This window comes from Lepisma saccharinum, chromosome 8 (genome assembly GCF_977018435.1).
Source record: "Lepisma saccharinum chromosome 8, izLepSacc3.1, whole genome shotgun sequence".
Taxonomy (NCBI): Eukaryota; Metazoa; Arthropoda; class Insecta; order Zygentoma; family Lepismatidae; genus Lepisma; species Lepisma saccharinum.
Genome location: NC_139236.1, coordinates 70,724,711 through 70,738,104, shown reverse-complemented (window position 1 = coordinate 70,738,104; position 13,394 = coordinate 70,724,711). Strand labels below are relative to the sequence as shown.

The 13,394-nt window shown below is 40.1% G+C and overlaps 1 protein-coding gene across 2 annotated transcripts; it reads right to left on the bottom strand.

Annotated features, from left to right (window-relative positions):
* Positions 1 to 571: 571 nt before the first annotated feature.
* Positions 572 to 12,863, bottom strand: LOC145991113 (uncharacterized). Of its 2 annotated transcripts, XM_083126876.1 has the most exons (3): positions 12,694 to 12,863; positions 12,273 to 12,365; positions 572 to 4,133 (listed from the first exon to the last, which is right to left on the bottom strand). In XM_083126876.1, the coding sequence occupies exon 3, from the start codon at positions 4,088 to 4,090 to the stop codon at positions 827 to 829; it is 3,264 nt and encodes a 1,087-aa protein (XP_082983002.1). In that variant the 5' UTR covers positions 4,091 to 4,133; positions 12,273 to 12,365; positions 12,694 to 12,863; the 3' UTR covers positions 572 to 826. The 2 variants fall into 2 exon arrangements, with proteins under 2 accessions (XP_082983002.1, XP_082983001.1); XM_083126875.1 differs by lacking the exon at positions 12,273 to 12,365.
* Positions 12,864 to 13,394: the final 531 nt, after the last annotated feature.

Below are 13,394 nucleotides of genomic sequence, written 5' to 3'. Positions count from 1 at the left end.
TTTGTAAGTTGCCAATTTAGTAAACTTAGTGTTATCCCTTAAATGTAACACACTGCAAGAGTAACGCTCGGTTGTTAATCTTTCAGACTGCAACGTCAAATTAGCATTCGATTTACAAAGCACACAGAAGCATGTGTTCAATACGAGTTATCTTTGAGGTGTTGGATTCCATTGGTCCAAAATAATTGTTGTAGTGTGTTTTGTGTTAGTAATTTGACGTCGCTTTCTACTTCTCTAGGATAATCATGACTAATAATTAATTGAAGAAGTAGACCCATCAACAAAATGAAACATTCACATTCTAGCTAGGAATCGACCCTACGGCTTCTGGCTTCGTAGTACCAATCCTAACTACTCGTTACGGAAATTGGAAAATTCATTTGGTAGGAGCAGATGCATTCCATTTGCTCTGTTGGGTTTCGTTTGCTATGTGCCTAGGCTTGATTCACCTGTTTCTGAAACCGTAAACCCTGGTCTAGAAGTATATTGTGTAACCTGATCAAATGTAGAATCACAGAAAAAGTTATTCTTCGATTGGTGTGAAATAGAGCATTCTCTTTAATTTGTTATTCATGACTTTAATTAACATAGTGGAAAATTATACAATGTCATTGATTCCGCTATACATACATCGCTATAAATCAAGGATTGGTCCATTCTATGTTGTGTGCATCTGCATAAAAATCGAGATATATATATTAGTACTGAACATAAAAACAAAGTCGTCATTGCTATTTTGGTGTAAAGAGGTTATTTTTTCAACTATTTCCCAGTAGAGCTGAATTTGTATGTTGGTAAATGTGCACATAACAGTCTGTTTCTGCTCCTATTCCGATTCTTCTTCTTCGTCTTGCTCGCCTTCTTCCTCTTCTTCCTGCAAGTTCTCACGCAGTGAAGGTAACCTGCGTCTATGAACTCGCTGAACTCTTCTAGTCAAAGGATTCTCGCGCGACGGATTAAAAGTCTCGAACTGGAATAGATCCGCCATGCAGTCGTAGATTTCCCTGAACTCAGAGTGGTACGGTGCCACCGGCAAGTCTTCCATATCTATCCCTTCTCGCATTCTCTCCCGGGACCACTCTTCTCCCTGTTTCTGAACTAGGATCTCCACTACGGCGTTAAACCTCTGGTCCGTCATATGGAAATCGTAGAGCCTTTCGATTATCTCGCTGCTGGTGAATCCCAAACGGACGCAGTCGTCGACCCACTCTTCCACCCATCGCGGAACTCCCTCTTCCGGCCACGGCATCACTCCCTTCCTCCTATAGTTCTGCACGAGCCGCATCAGGGAGGCTACTGAGCTTTCCTCGAGTCCCGAATTAGCCAGGACAGCTCGGATTTCGTCATCTGCTCTTCCGTCCTTCACGTAGCTACAGACTAGGCCGAAGAACCTTCTGGCTAGTCTCTGGTAGCTCAGGTACTGCTTGTGTGTGTGGTAACGCCTCTTCCGCTTCACCACGTCCATGAACTGCAGGAGCTCTTGCTTCTCGCAACCTTGCTCCTGCTCGACAAACATCGCCATGATTTGGTCGTCGGTGAAACCTTTGCTGATCCAGACATCTACGAGATCTGACTCCAAGATGGGAAGTCTTTCCGCTACGCCTCTCTGTAAACGGTTGCGGTACCTCGTAACTGTAATCTGCGTGCTAAGTTCCCCGAGGAACTTGTCGTAGTCCGTCACCACGTGGCCCAATCTTTCGTGATGCAAACGTACATCCTCCATTATTTCGGCGTCCGATTTTCCCAGCTCTATACCGCCACTTATTAGTTCCGGGTATAGGTTAAGCTCTGTATCCGAGTAAAGCGTGTTGTGGAGAATGGACATCACTCTGTACGGCATGTACTCGTAATGCATGCTCGGAATGTTCACTCTAGCGCTGGGTGTCGGTGTACGGAGGAGTTCTCCTCGTTCCATTCCTCTGCCCGTTCGCTTTACCCTCAGGTCGCACAACTCTTGAGTGTCGTCCAACGAGCCATAGATGTTTCGCCTAGCGTGAGGGCGTTCGTCTGTTCTAAAAGGTTCCTGAGGTTCTCTGTGGCGCGAACCGCTAGAGGGTGAAGGCCTTGTCGGTCGAGCACTCCTTGTCTCGCTGCTCGAAGATGATTCTTCAGCCTTCCGTGTCGTACGGGGTATAGACCCGGTAGATCGCACATGCTCAACTGTACGTCTGGTTTCGGGTCTAGCTGGAGATTCAGTTCTGCGCCTTGAAGGAATGGAACCTGTGGAGCGTGCTGGAGTTACTGGCTTTGGGCTTCTTCCTGGAGGTTTTGGAATGGCGCCGGTTCTAGCTGGAGATTCAGTTCGGTGCTTCGGCGGAATAGAACCTGACGAGCTTGCTGGAGATACTGGCTTCGGGCTTCTTCCTGGAGTTCTTGGAATGGCACCAGGTCTAGCTGGAGATTCAGTTCGGCGTCTTGGAGGTATGGAACCTGAGGCGCGTGTTGGAATTACTGGCTTTGAGTCTCTTACTTCAGTTTTTGGAATGGTGCCAGATCTAGCTGGAGATTCAGTTCGGCGTTTTGGAGGTATGGGACCTGAGGAGCGTGTCGGAATTACTGGATTTGAGTCTCTTACTGAAGTTTTTGGAATGGCGCCAGTGGAAGCCTGCGGCTTTCGATGAGAAGTCGTAGTTGACACATGACTGGATGGACCAGCAACCTGGCGCTTGGGTATGGAGCCTGTAGGGCACGTTGCAGTCTTTTCCCTGTCCTCACGACGAGGGGGGGTATGGAGGCTCTGCTGATAAGTCCTGCGCTCAGGAGTTCGAGAAGACGTCTGAGCAGCAGCTGAATATGGAGGGCGCTCCTGTCCCATTATTTCCCTTCTTTGTTTGTCGATAGCTCTGCTTGTACGTAAAATTTCAGCAGCCTCTGCGTCAATCATCTCATCGCTTCTTTCCTCCTCTGTAAAATGTTGTTCTTCTTCACTTGATAACTCTGATGCTAGGAATCTCTTGTATTCCAGCAGCTGCTTTTTAAGGATAGCATTCAGTTCCTCACGTTTCATTTTTGGCCATTGGATCTTGTCAGTCTTCCTCGTTGCTACTTTACTTGCCTCCCCGATTCTTTGTGGAGTGAGCTGTTGCTCCTTTGGCGATGAATAACCTCTAAAGGGTGATGGCCTTGTCGGTCCAACACTCTTTGTCTCGCTGCTCGAAGATGATTCTTCAGCCTTCCGTCTCGTACGAGGTATAGACCCGGTAGATCGCACATGCTCAACTGGACGTCTGGTTTCGGTTCTAGCTGGAGATTCAGTTCTGCGCTTTGAAGGAATGGAACCTGTGGAGCGTGTTGGAATTACTGGCTTTGAGTCTCTTACTGAAGTTTTTGGAATGGCGCCAGTGGAGGTCTGTGGCTTTCGATGAGAAGTCATCGTTGACATATGACTGGATGGACCAGCAACCTGGCGCTTGGGTATGCCACCTGTAGGACACGTTGCAGTATTTTCCCTGTCCTCACGACGAGGCGGGTTAGGGAGGCTCTGGTGATAAGTCCTGCGGTCGGGAGTTCGAGAAGACTTCTGAGCAGCAGCTGAATATGGAAGGCGCTCCTGTCCCATCAGTTCCTTTCTTACTTTGTCCATAGCTCTGCTTGTAGGTAAAATTTCAGCAGCCTCTGCATCAATCATCTCATCGCTTCTTTCCTCCTCTGTAGAATGTTGTTCTTCTTCACTTGATAACTCTGATGCTAGGAATCTCTTGTATTCCAGCAGCTGCTTTTTAAGGATAGCATTCAGTTCCTCACGTTTCATTTTTGGCCATTGGATCTTGTCAGTCTTCCTCGTTGCTACTTTACTTGCCTTCCCGATTCTTTGTAGATTGAGCTGTGGCTCCTTGGGAGACACATAATGTGCTCCTTGTGGCGACACATAATGTGCTCCTTGTGGCGATGTTCCTCTCAGGTGCTGCTGAGGTGTCCTTCCATAAGGAGGGCAAGGACACTCAATGCCACGTTGTGGTGTCGCCCGTCTAACTGGTGTCCGCTGTGAAGAACTTCTGGCAGCAATCTCTCCAAGATTACATGGACATTCTGGACTAACAGAAGTTCTTGTGCTGCTTACATTTTGTCTTGATCTCCTTGGGGGCGCCATATTCAGTTTCACAGGGAATTATATTTGAGGTAGGAAGATTGCGCTACAGGACAAAAGCAGACACTTATCAGTATGCCCAACTCATATGCAAGTGGATTACTTCTCACTATAAATCAAGTGCCAATAACAGTGTTCCTTTTTTTGTTGCAGAGCCATAGAAATACAAGAAAAGATATATTTGCAAAAGCTGTATATCTTCAGGAAAGCATAAGGAAAAGCACACTGTATTGTATCAAATTGATATACAAAGAAGGGCACTGAAGTGTTGTCACACAATTCTTATTTCTACGCTGTGTTGGATAGACAATATTAAAATATGCATACCACAAAATGTATAACTGCTATGGAGAAAAAGCATAGAAGCTATGAGCCTTGACATATAGATTCTGTATGATAAGAATCTGCCTATATATTGATAAGGCCATCTACTGAATATTTTAGACAGACATGCAAATCGCTCGAGATTTTGTATGCATTCGTTAGGTACTTTTCAGGAAATTTTGTTTTCTCCTGTTTTGATAATGACTAAGCATTTGAAGAATTACTGCTTTCTTGACTATCAATTGATGATGTACTTCATTCTCAAAGTGGCTCTTTTCCTACTTGTAATGCTAGATTGCCACCAAAATCACTATCAATTTACTCAACTTCAGTCCTACCTTTGTCTATTATAAGTGTGTTAAACTCTTCAACAACTTCCTATTTTTCAAACAGCTGCTTTCTAATCTGTTTGATACAAGATCTTCCTTAGTTAGAATTTTCCCTGAAATATGTACCAAAGAAATCCGCTAACATCCAAAAAAATCCCAGCTTGTTTCATTCTGTAAAATGTACATAACAGCTTGCACTCGCATCTAATATACAACTAACTAACAGAAATGGTTGTGTATATCCTCTTCCCCTGATAGCCTTTCTCTTCCTAGGTGCATATCCCCCCCCCCCCCATCCACCATAATACATCACATGTCTTTTCTTTTAATATCTATAGTATCTCATTCTTTTACTGAACCTTTTCCACTCCGTAGGTCCACCTTGCCATGGTGAGAGGGCTTAGTGTCGAGTGTTGTCTTGTGTGTTTTGAGTGCCATTTCACAGTCTTGGCTTTTATAAATGGCTTATTGATTTAGTACTACATGTGTTTCAGTTTGTTCTCAATAAACCATGCTTTTATGAGCGGGTATTGATTACAGATCTTCAGTCTCTTTAATTTGTTCTTGTGATAAGGATCTTATGTCCATAATATCTGTTCTTCGAATCAAATCTACTAACTTTAATTGGTTCTATTTTTGCTATGTAATACTAAAAAAGACTGTGAACAGAAGTAATCAAAAAGTAATCGTACTTTCTTACAGATCAAGGAGGATGAAGATAAGCCAAAAAGCAGTATTGTGGCTATGTAATATTGAGAGACTCAATGTCAGCAACCAACATTCCACATGGAGGTTAGAAAAATTTCAGGTAGGTACTCGTATTATAAGTATAATTTGAGTCATTAAGTGGCTATACGATAATTAGTTTCAGGATGCCTCATATATGAACAGTGTGTTACTATTTTTACTGCTGCTTTTGCAAATATCGTTAAATTGTATGTACTAGAAAGCAATTAAATTCCATGGTGCAACAGCCCTCTTTAAGAGCCAGGACCTGCCAGAGTGCCTTTTTCATCAGATGACGCACGGTCAGCGCATCAAATCCCATCACTGCTTTTTCTAGCTTTCATGATCGGAGCCCACTACTACTACTATTCAAGTTGCTCCCCAGTTGTCTTCACGATACTGGGTCAATGCCGAATTTTGGAGGCTACCACCAAGAATCAAACCCAGTACTGTTCGCATCAAAGGCAAGAGCACTAACCATTTGGCTATGCAGGAGCCCAAATTATATGTATTCAATATATCTAATAACATCTTGGTTGTTTGCAATTTAAACATGAAAACACACCCAATGAAATGGGATTCCATGTTGTGCATTCCTCTTCTTAATCATCAACTGCAGCATGGAATAAAACTTTTACTGCATCATCACACACGAAGTATGGCATTCATATAACAGCACATATGCAAGTAAAGTTAAAATAGAGCACTGTATATCTAAAAGCCAAGGGTGTCCGCAGAATTTTTTGGAGGGAGTCTCAAGGATTGCTTTTCATCAGATGAAGTAGAATGTTCAGTTTAGGGCTGAACTCTTTATAGGCAATAGGATTTATAATCTAAAATTGATTAAGTAGTAGTATGGTCTCAATGCAATCAATATTACAATTGGTATTATCAGTGGCGTGGCGTGACTGTTTAAAAGGTGTTACCGGCTATCAGTACGACATTTATGCCTGCTAGACATTATTACAACCCTCCCCTCCCCCCTTCGGTAAAGAAAACATTTCTTCGAGCTAGATATTTGTTCATTTCGTTCTTGTTTTGCAATCAGCACAGTGATTTAACTACAAACACTCCTACAAAGAACTACCACTCATGAGACAGTTACCACGAAAATCCAATGAATAGTGGTAGACCCTTGTCAATTCTTCATCTGTCTCCGTTTCTTTGCAATGAGCTGTGAAGGGGAAGAAGAAGAACCACACTTTTCTCGCGACAGTTTGACGTTTGTGTGGTGAGCCCTGAGCAGACGACAGAACTCCGCTCCTTCGTGGAAGGTTAAGTCCAGCTGTACGTACTACTGTTGCCAACTTAGTATTTTGGAGCAAGGTTTGTCCAAATCACGAATCACACCAAGGAACTATATTTTTGTCTATTACCTAACTGGTCTCAGTTGTAGTTCAATCCAGCCTTGGCTCTGCAGTCTACCTCTAGTTGCTTCACAGAAATAGTATTCCTATTTTAGGTGGGATTTAGCTCTTTTCTGCCAATCCGATGTGACAACACTGGCTGCTCCGGTGGGTCTGAACGGCAACAGGGCCCCTTAACCGGTATATGAATAACCCCATAAAGTCCTTCCCCGCTCTTTCCTTGCATTGGCACCCTCTTCTCCCTTGTTGCCTCTTCAGGGTAGCGGAACAGCCTCCCTCTACGCTTCTGTTGGCTGCAGAAAAAATGTCCTAGGCAATATCTACTCCACTCACTCCACTCAACGTATCACCATGCCAAATATATTTCAATCATCAGCCACGCACTTCAAAACAAACTAACAAGTATGGAGACAATGACACATAACAAAGTAAATCGTGCGCGTCCCCTCGAACACCCTCTCTTTCTAGAGTATAACTGATCGCACGAAACCCAAACAACTTTTTGGTCGTCTTCTGGCGTAAGTGCGAAATGCCTTCATTGATAGGTTAGGCTTGAATAAATAGTAAATACTACATTTTTCGTCAAGCACGGTAAAGCCCCGAAAATTGCAGTGTATATATTCTAAGACAACTAAACCTAAAAAGCCTAACATGTCAACGAAAGTATTTAGTCTGACATAAGAAGACCAAAAGGTTGTTTAAGTCTTGTCCGATAACCGACCCCTTGCCCTCGTGCTATTTTTGACTTTTTGGCTCCTTCCACCTGAAGTGTTTCCATCTTAAAGATGAAAACTCTGAATTTGTAGTCAAGTTGCTTTCTATCATATTTATCTTATTTGTCCCATCATCTTTACTTCTAGCTTTCCTTTGGGGTCACCTCTACATTTATATTACACCCTCTTCGTTAATCTAATAAGTCTTGTAAAATATAAATAATACAAAGAGAATGCCAAATGAATTCAAATTGAAACACATAACGGGAAGAGAGAAGAGCGTGGTTCACTCCAGCTCGCTGGTGATACTACGAACTGCAAATGTCCGTTTTGACGAGACGACCTTCCTGGAGTATCAGACTGCATGTATTTTCGCCATATGTACGCGTCAAGCTTCTGCTAGCCGTCCTATGCTTTTAGTATGGTAGGGGTTGCCTTGCGGAGGTTCAGCGGAGGCTTTGCACGAAACGGAACTAGAGGGGAGCTGAGTGGCTCTGGCCCGCGGTTTCTCCTTCTCTCTAAGAGAATTTGGTTGGCACTCTACGCTTATGAACATCTCAGTTATTGTTTATTTTGTATATTACTGGGGGTTCACTGCACATTTGCGCTATACAGCCAACCGCGCCTGTTGTAACCCCTGTACAAGGGTAGTTCAAAACGGGCATTATTTTTCTAAAACTAGACTTCGTTTGAAAATGGTGGCCATTTTTGTTTCATGACTTGCAACATTTTTGGCCTATGCAGACAGTTGCAATAATTATGATAACTCAGCTAAGAAAAATTATAGAAATCTGGAATAAAAAAACGTTGATTTCAGTACATAACATTTCAGGCTATATTTTATGTTTGGTACCTTTTTCACCATATCTAATGCAAATGGCTGAAATTTAGTTTCAAAACTGACTGATATTCAATTTTGAAGGGAAATCGAGCTGTAGGATATATTTTTTTTAGTAGGTAAGCAATGAAATATCAGAGCTAGAAATTTTTTACAGAAAAAATATACATCCAAAGTTTTTGAGCTCTGTAACTGGTTTTCGCTTTGAGTTAGAGCTCTTTGAAAATGCTCATTTTTCTCAAAATTTTGGCCTGAAACTTACCTGGTTAGGAGGGTCTTCCCTATGGCATAGTGGTTACGTCGTCATTTTATAATCAAGGGGCCCTGGGTTCGATACCCATTGGAGGCACCTAATGGTTCAGATACCACTTTAATAAACTGTAGGTCCAATCTTGATTAGCCTTCTGTACATAAAGTGGACTTAAATCTGAAATCAAACCAATATCTGGTTGGGAACCTAATAAAATTTGATATTTACAGCATAAAGATGTACCTGTAAAAAATTTCAAGATTGTTATTACATGGATAACAAAGTTACAAAAGGGGGAAGTTTGGCAAAAACAGGTAAATTTAAATTATTAGTTACAATTATAAATATTCACTTTAATGAGCTATCATGCAATTACAGTTATTGTATGTATTATTTAATTGCAACATACGAATGGCATAGTAAGCCCGTTAGTAGCTATTATCAATGAAAAGGTATGTAAGGCTGTGTGTCAAATATTTTCTGCTGTAACTTTGGTTGTATGTGTTTCCTCTAAAAAAAAATTATAGCTCTGATATTTCAATGCTTACCTACTAAAAAAAATATATTTTACACCTCAATTTCCCTTCAAAATTAAATATAAGTCAGTTTTGAAACTAAATTTCAGTCATTTGCATTAGATATGGTGAAAAAAGGTACCAAACATAAAATATAGCCTGAAATGTTATGTACTGAAAACAATGTTTTTTACACCAGATTTCTATAATTTTTCTTAGCTGAGTTATCATAATTATTGCAACTGTCTGCACAGGTCAAAAATGTTGCAAGTCATGAAACAAAAATGGCCGCAATTTTTAAACAAAGTCTAGTTTTAGAAAAATAATGCCTGTTTTGAACTACCCTTGTACAGGGGTTACAACGACAAACAAATGAAAATTTTTAAAAATGTTTGAGTGACTAGTGCTGGATGGATTGACCTTAAAATTTTATGCAATGTCCAAAAAACGTAAAATTTTTATTAGAAGGAGTAAGAAAACAAAAAAAATTATTTTGTGTATAGAAAGAGCATGTCTTTGCAATGATTTTCAACATCAAAAGCTTTTGGTTCCCTCATACCTACATCATGAAAATTTGGATTTTCGTAACCAAGTTTTTCCACAACAAAAATTAGGCTACAAGTCCATTATTAGTCTTTTTGTAGGGATTTGTAAAATTTTTTGAGTGGTGATCTATTTTTTTCAGAAATCCTCATTATTTCATTGAACTTTCTGTAAGAGATCTGATTATTGGTTACGGAGAAAAGAAAAAAATGTAAGCAAGGGTATCTTATGTTGAGGGTCTCAAGAATGACAGACAACGGTGATTTAATGACACTTCAAAGTTCTGTAAAATGAAAACTGTTTGAGATAAGAGTGAAAACAATTTAGGGTATTTCTTTCAACCATAAAGTAAGGGTGTATACCAAATTTAATCGAAATCCGAGTTGGTGGTTGACATGACCTCGTTGAAATGGCGTGGAATGACCCTATAGGTATTTTTTTTTAATTGTAGTACATTTTGAAATAATCCTAAGGTCATGTAATATGTCCATGAATGTAAAATTTGGAATTAAGGGAGGGGTCACCCTGTTTTCCCTCTCTGCAGACTACCATCATGTTTCAAGTTGATCGTGAGGAAAGAATTGATGGAATGTAGGGTTGCCAGGTTGTCTAGATGAAAATGTGGGACAAAATCATAATCCAAGTTGAGAATAAGGCACAAAATTATAAAAATACAGTATATGGCCTTAAAAAAATTCTATTCATCTTTTCATCTTCCAAACAGTTCCTTCTCATGTAAAAAAATACTAATAGATGCTGTAGATAAAGTTATTCTTGTACTCCATTCCTCGAGCATGCTGCACTACATCAAACTGAAAATTCTTTGTTGCAGTATTTGCAATCTGCTTTATATTTATTATCCTTGAACCAAGTGTGAAAATCTTCTTCCCACAACCATGACTTGTGAAATATTGAAAAGTCGTTTTGTCTTCTTTGCATCACAAGACTCCACTTTACCACTCATCTTGAAACATGTTGAACTGAACTTTTGATAGCACTAATGTACCACACTCATTAGGAAGTAGAAAGAGTGCTGGGGAGGTAGAGGTCATAAGGTGTGAAACTAGTGGGGGAAACTGTACTGGAATTAATATCTGTCCCACAATGCTCTGTCACTGGTGAAAAAAAAATGATGACCCAGCCACTCAAAAATGTGGATACAGCCAGTAGTTTTTCAAATAGAGAACAATTGACGTCCCAGAAAAGATTGTCACATGATGCTGGGCATATTGTGTAAATAAGGGAATGTCCCTTGAAATCAAGGATACCTGGCAACCATGGTAGCATGTGATTCTCTGCTTACTCCTAAATATTATTTATTTATCGTGCTCTTTACTGTTATAAAAAAAGAAAATAGCACTATGTTTCCATACGCTAACAGTCAATAGAACCAAAGGTTAATTTTGTATTAAACCCAATGCAAAGAAAGCCATCTTGTCAGGTCCCTGTTTGTACTAATGTTCGCACTCATTCGTTGCAAGTTATCTTGAGTTCAATTCCCTTTGGGGGAGACAATTAGATATTTTTAATAAATGGCACACTCTGGTTGAGAAAGCCAGGAAAAGTTGATATGCCGACCATGAGGCATCCAACAAAGAGACAACTAGGAAGAGAGTATCCCTCTAAAGCCTGTTGCCCCATACATGTTATTAAGCTATCCTTCAGAATCGAAAAACACAAAGTTCAAATATACTAAGATCCAAGCTCATGCATCCAGCACAGATGGACTGATTTTGCTCGTCTATTAAGTTCTGTGAATGTACAGGGTGAGTCAGAAATATGTTTACACATTTAAAGTAGAATGATGTAGAGGGAAATGGTGAATGATATATTAAACTTGAAATTTCATTGTTTCATTTCAGATAAGTGTCACGTTCCCGAGCTTACATCATTAGCCAAGGTGGCACTGAACATGCAGCAGCAAGTTTAATTGCAGCATGGAAAATTGCATACCAGAATAATCATGAGACTGGTAAGACGTGATCTTAACGTAACATTGTTGCCATCGACTGTGGGAAAGTGGAGAAAACAACTGGTTACATCAAATGTTTGTTTAATTTTCATCCATTTCTGTGCACATGACTCTCACAATCATTCTGATATGCACTTTTCCACACTGCAACGGTAACTTGCTGCTGCATGTTCAGCTCCATCTTGGCTAATGATGTAAGCTTGCATGGGTGACTCTTATCTGAAATGAAACAATGAAGTTTCAAGTTTAATATATCATTCACCATTTCCCTCTACATTGTACAGTAACACACTACATTTACTTTAAACATGTAACCATATTTCTGACTCACCCTGTATATGCAGATACACCATCTAATGCTATAGCCTGAAACTGGTGTGACACGTTGTTGCATAACAAATTAATGATAAACTTGACGTCATCACGCAATGTACTTTGGGGAAAAAAACAGCATGAAGTCACACAAGCAGATCCACACATTAGGAAAATGTATGAGAAGCATTCTAACAGCGAGAAATTTCTGATATTTTATACGTACACATTCCTCATATGATCACGATAATCATACCTTGAATCACTTTGGGAAAGATCATATGCACAATGCTTACCTGTCAAGTTTTCAATGCAGGATTTGATCCTTGGCAGGAGAAAACGGCTTCTTCTGTTCTGTTTCTGTGCTGCGCTTGGCAGAGGCAGTGTTGCTGCATGAAGGAAAATTTTATTTGGTGAAGAGAATTTTCAATGAAAAGTGAAATTTTATGAAAAATATGGAAATTGCCACAAAGTTTGAAGTTGTCAAACTCCTGCTTTTGTTCCACACTGGCAAGTCTGCATTGGTGTTTCATTTCTATTACCATATCTAATTAATCTGGATGGGGCGTATAATAAATATATACAATAAATAAAAATTGTTGTGGTAAACCAGATCAAATTTTCAGCATACTCCACCAGTGCATTCACATATTCTTGACTGAATGAATCACTCCATCTGCATTGGATATGTGAATCAAATTGTAAAGTAGCACTTACCAGGTTTACTCAGAATGTGGTGTTCCACAGAAATTGAATTGCAAAACTTGAAGTTTGCATGGTATATGCAATAAAACTATTCCATGTCACTTGATGATTTCATAGAAGACTTAAAAACTACTAGCAAAATTTTCTTATCCTTGCACACATGGTGCCAGCCAGGGAATAGATTAAACTCTACACCATAGAAACTGTGTGAGTGTATAAAAGTTTCATAACAATCAAAACCCACTAGTAGTTCAATCATGACATATTGTTCATTCAACAATCCCCATATGCTGGTAACTATGGCTGAGCTGATTCCAAACTATTAGCAGATTCCCACCGTGACTATACATGAGGATATGAACTTTTTTTAGTTGCATTTTAACATTTTTTAATATTTCTCAAGTGTCCAAATATTCACATTATGGAAGTGGCACAAGTCATCAATTTGATTTGGATATGTACAGTGGGATGCACAAGTATTGCTTGGCAAATTGTCCAGGACTAATTTCATTAACTTTTCTCTTGCATGCTATATGTGGTGGTGAAGAGGTGGTGAGCAGCTTGTTTGGCATTTTGTATCCATTCTTGAATCTCTCATTACGTAAAACAAAAGATTAAACATGGTGATGGACAACCCACAGTACTTCATTACACACTAAATATGAAATACATCCTTTGTCAGAAAAGTTCCCCGGACTGAGCTCATAAAAAGT

Excerpts from the sequence above, each read along its gene's own strand:
- LOC145991113 (XM_083126876.1), bottom strand. The coding sequence starts at position 4,090 with ATGGCGCCCCCAAGGAGATCAAGACAAAATGTAAGCAGCACAAGAACT.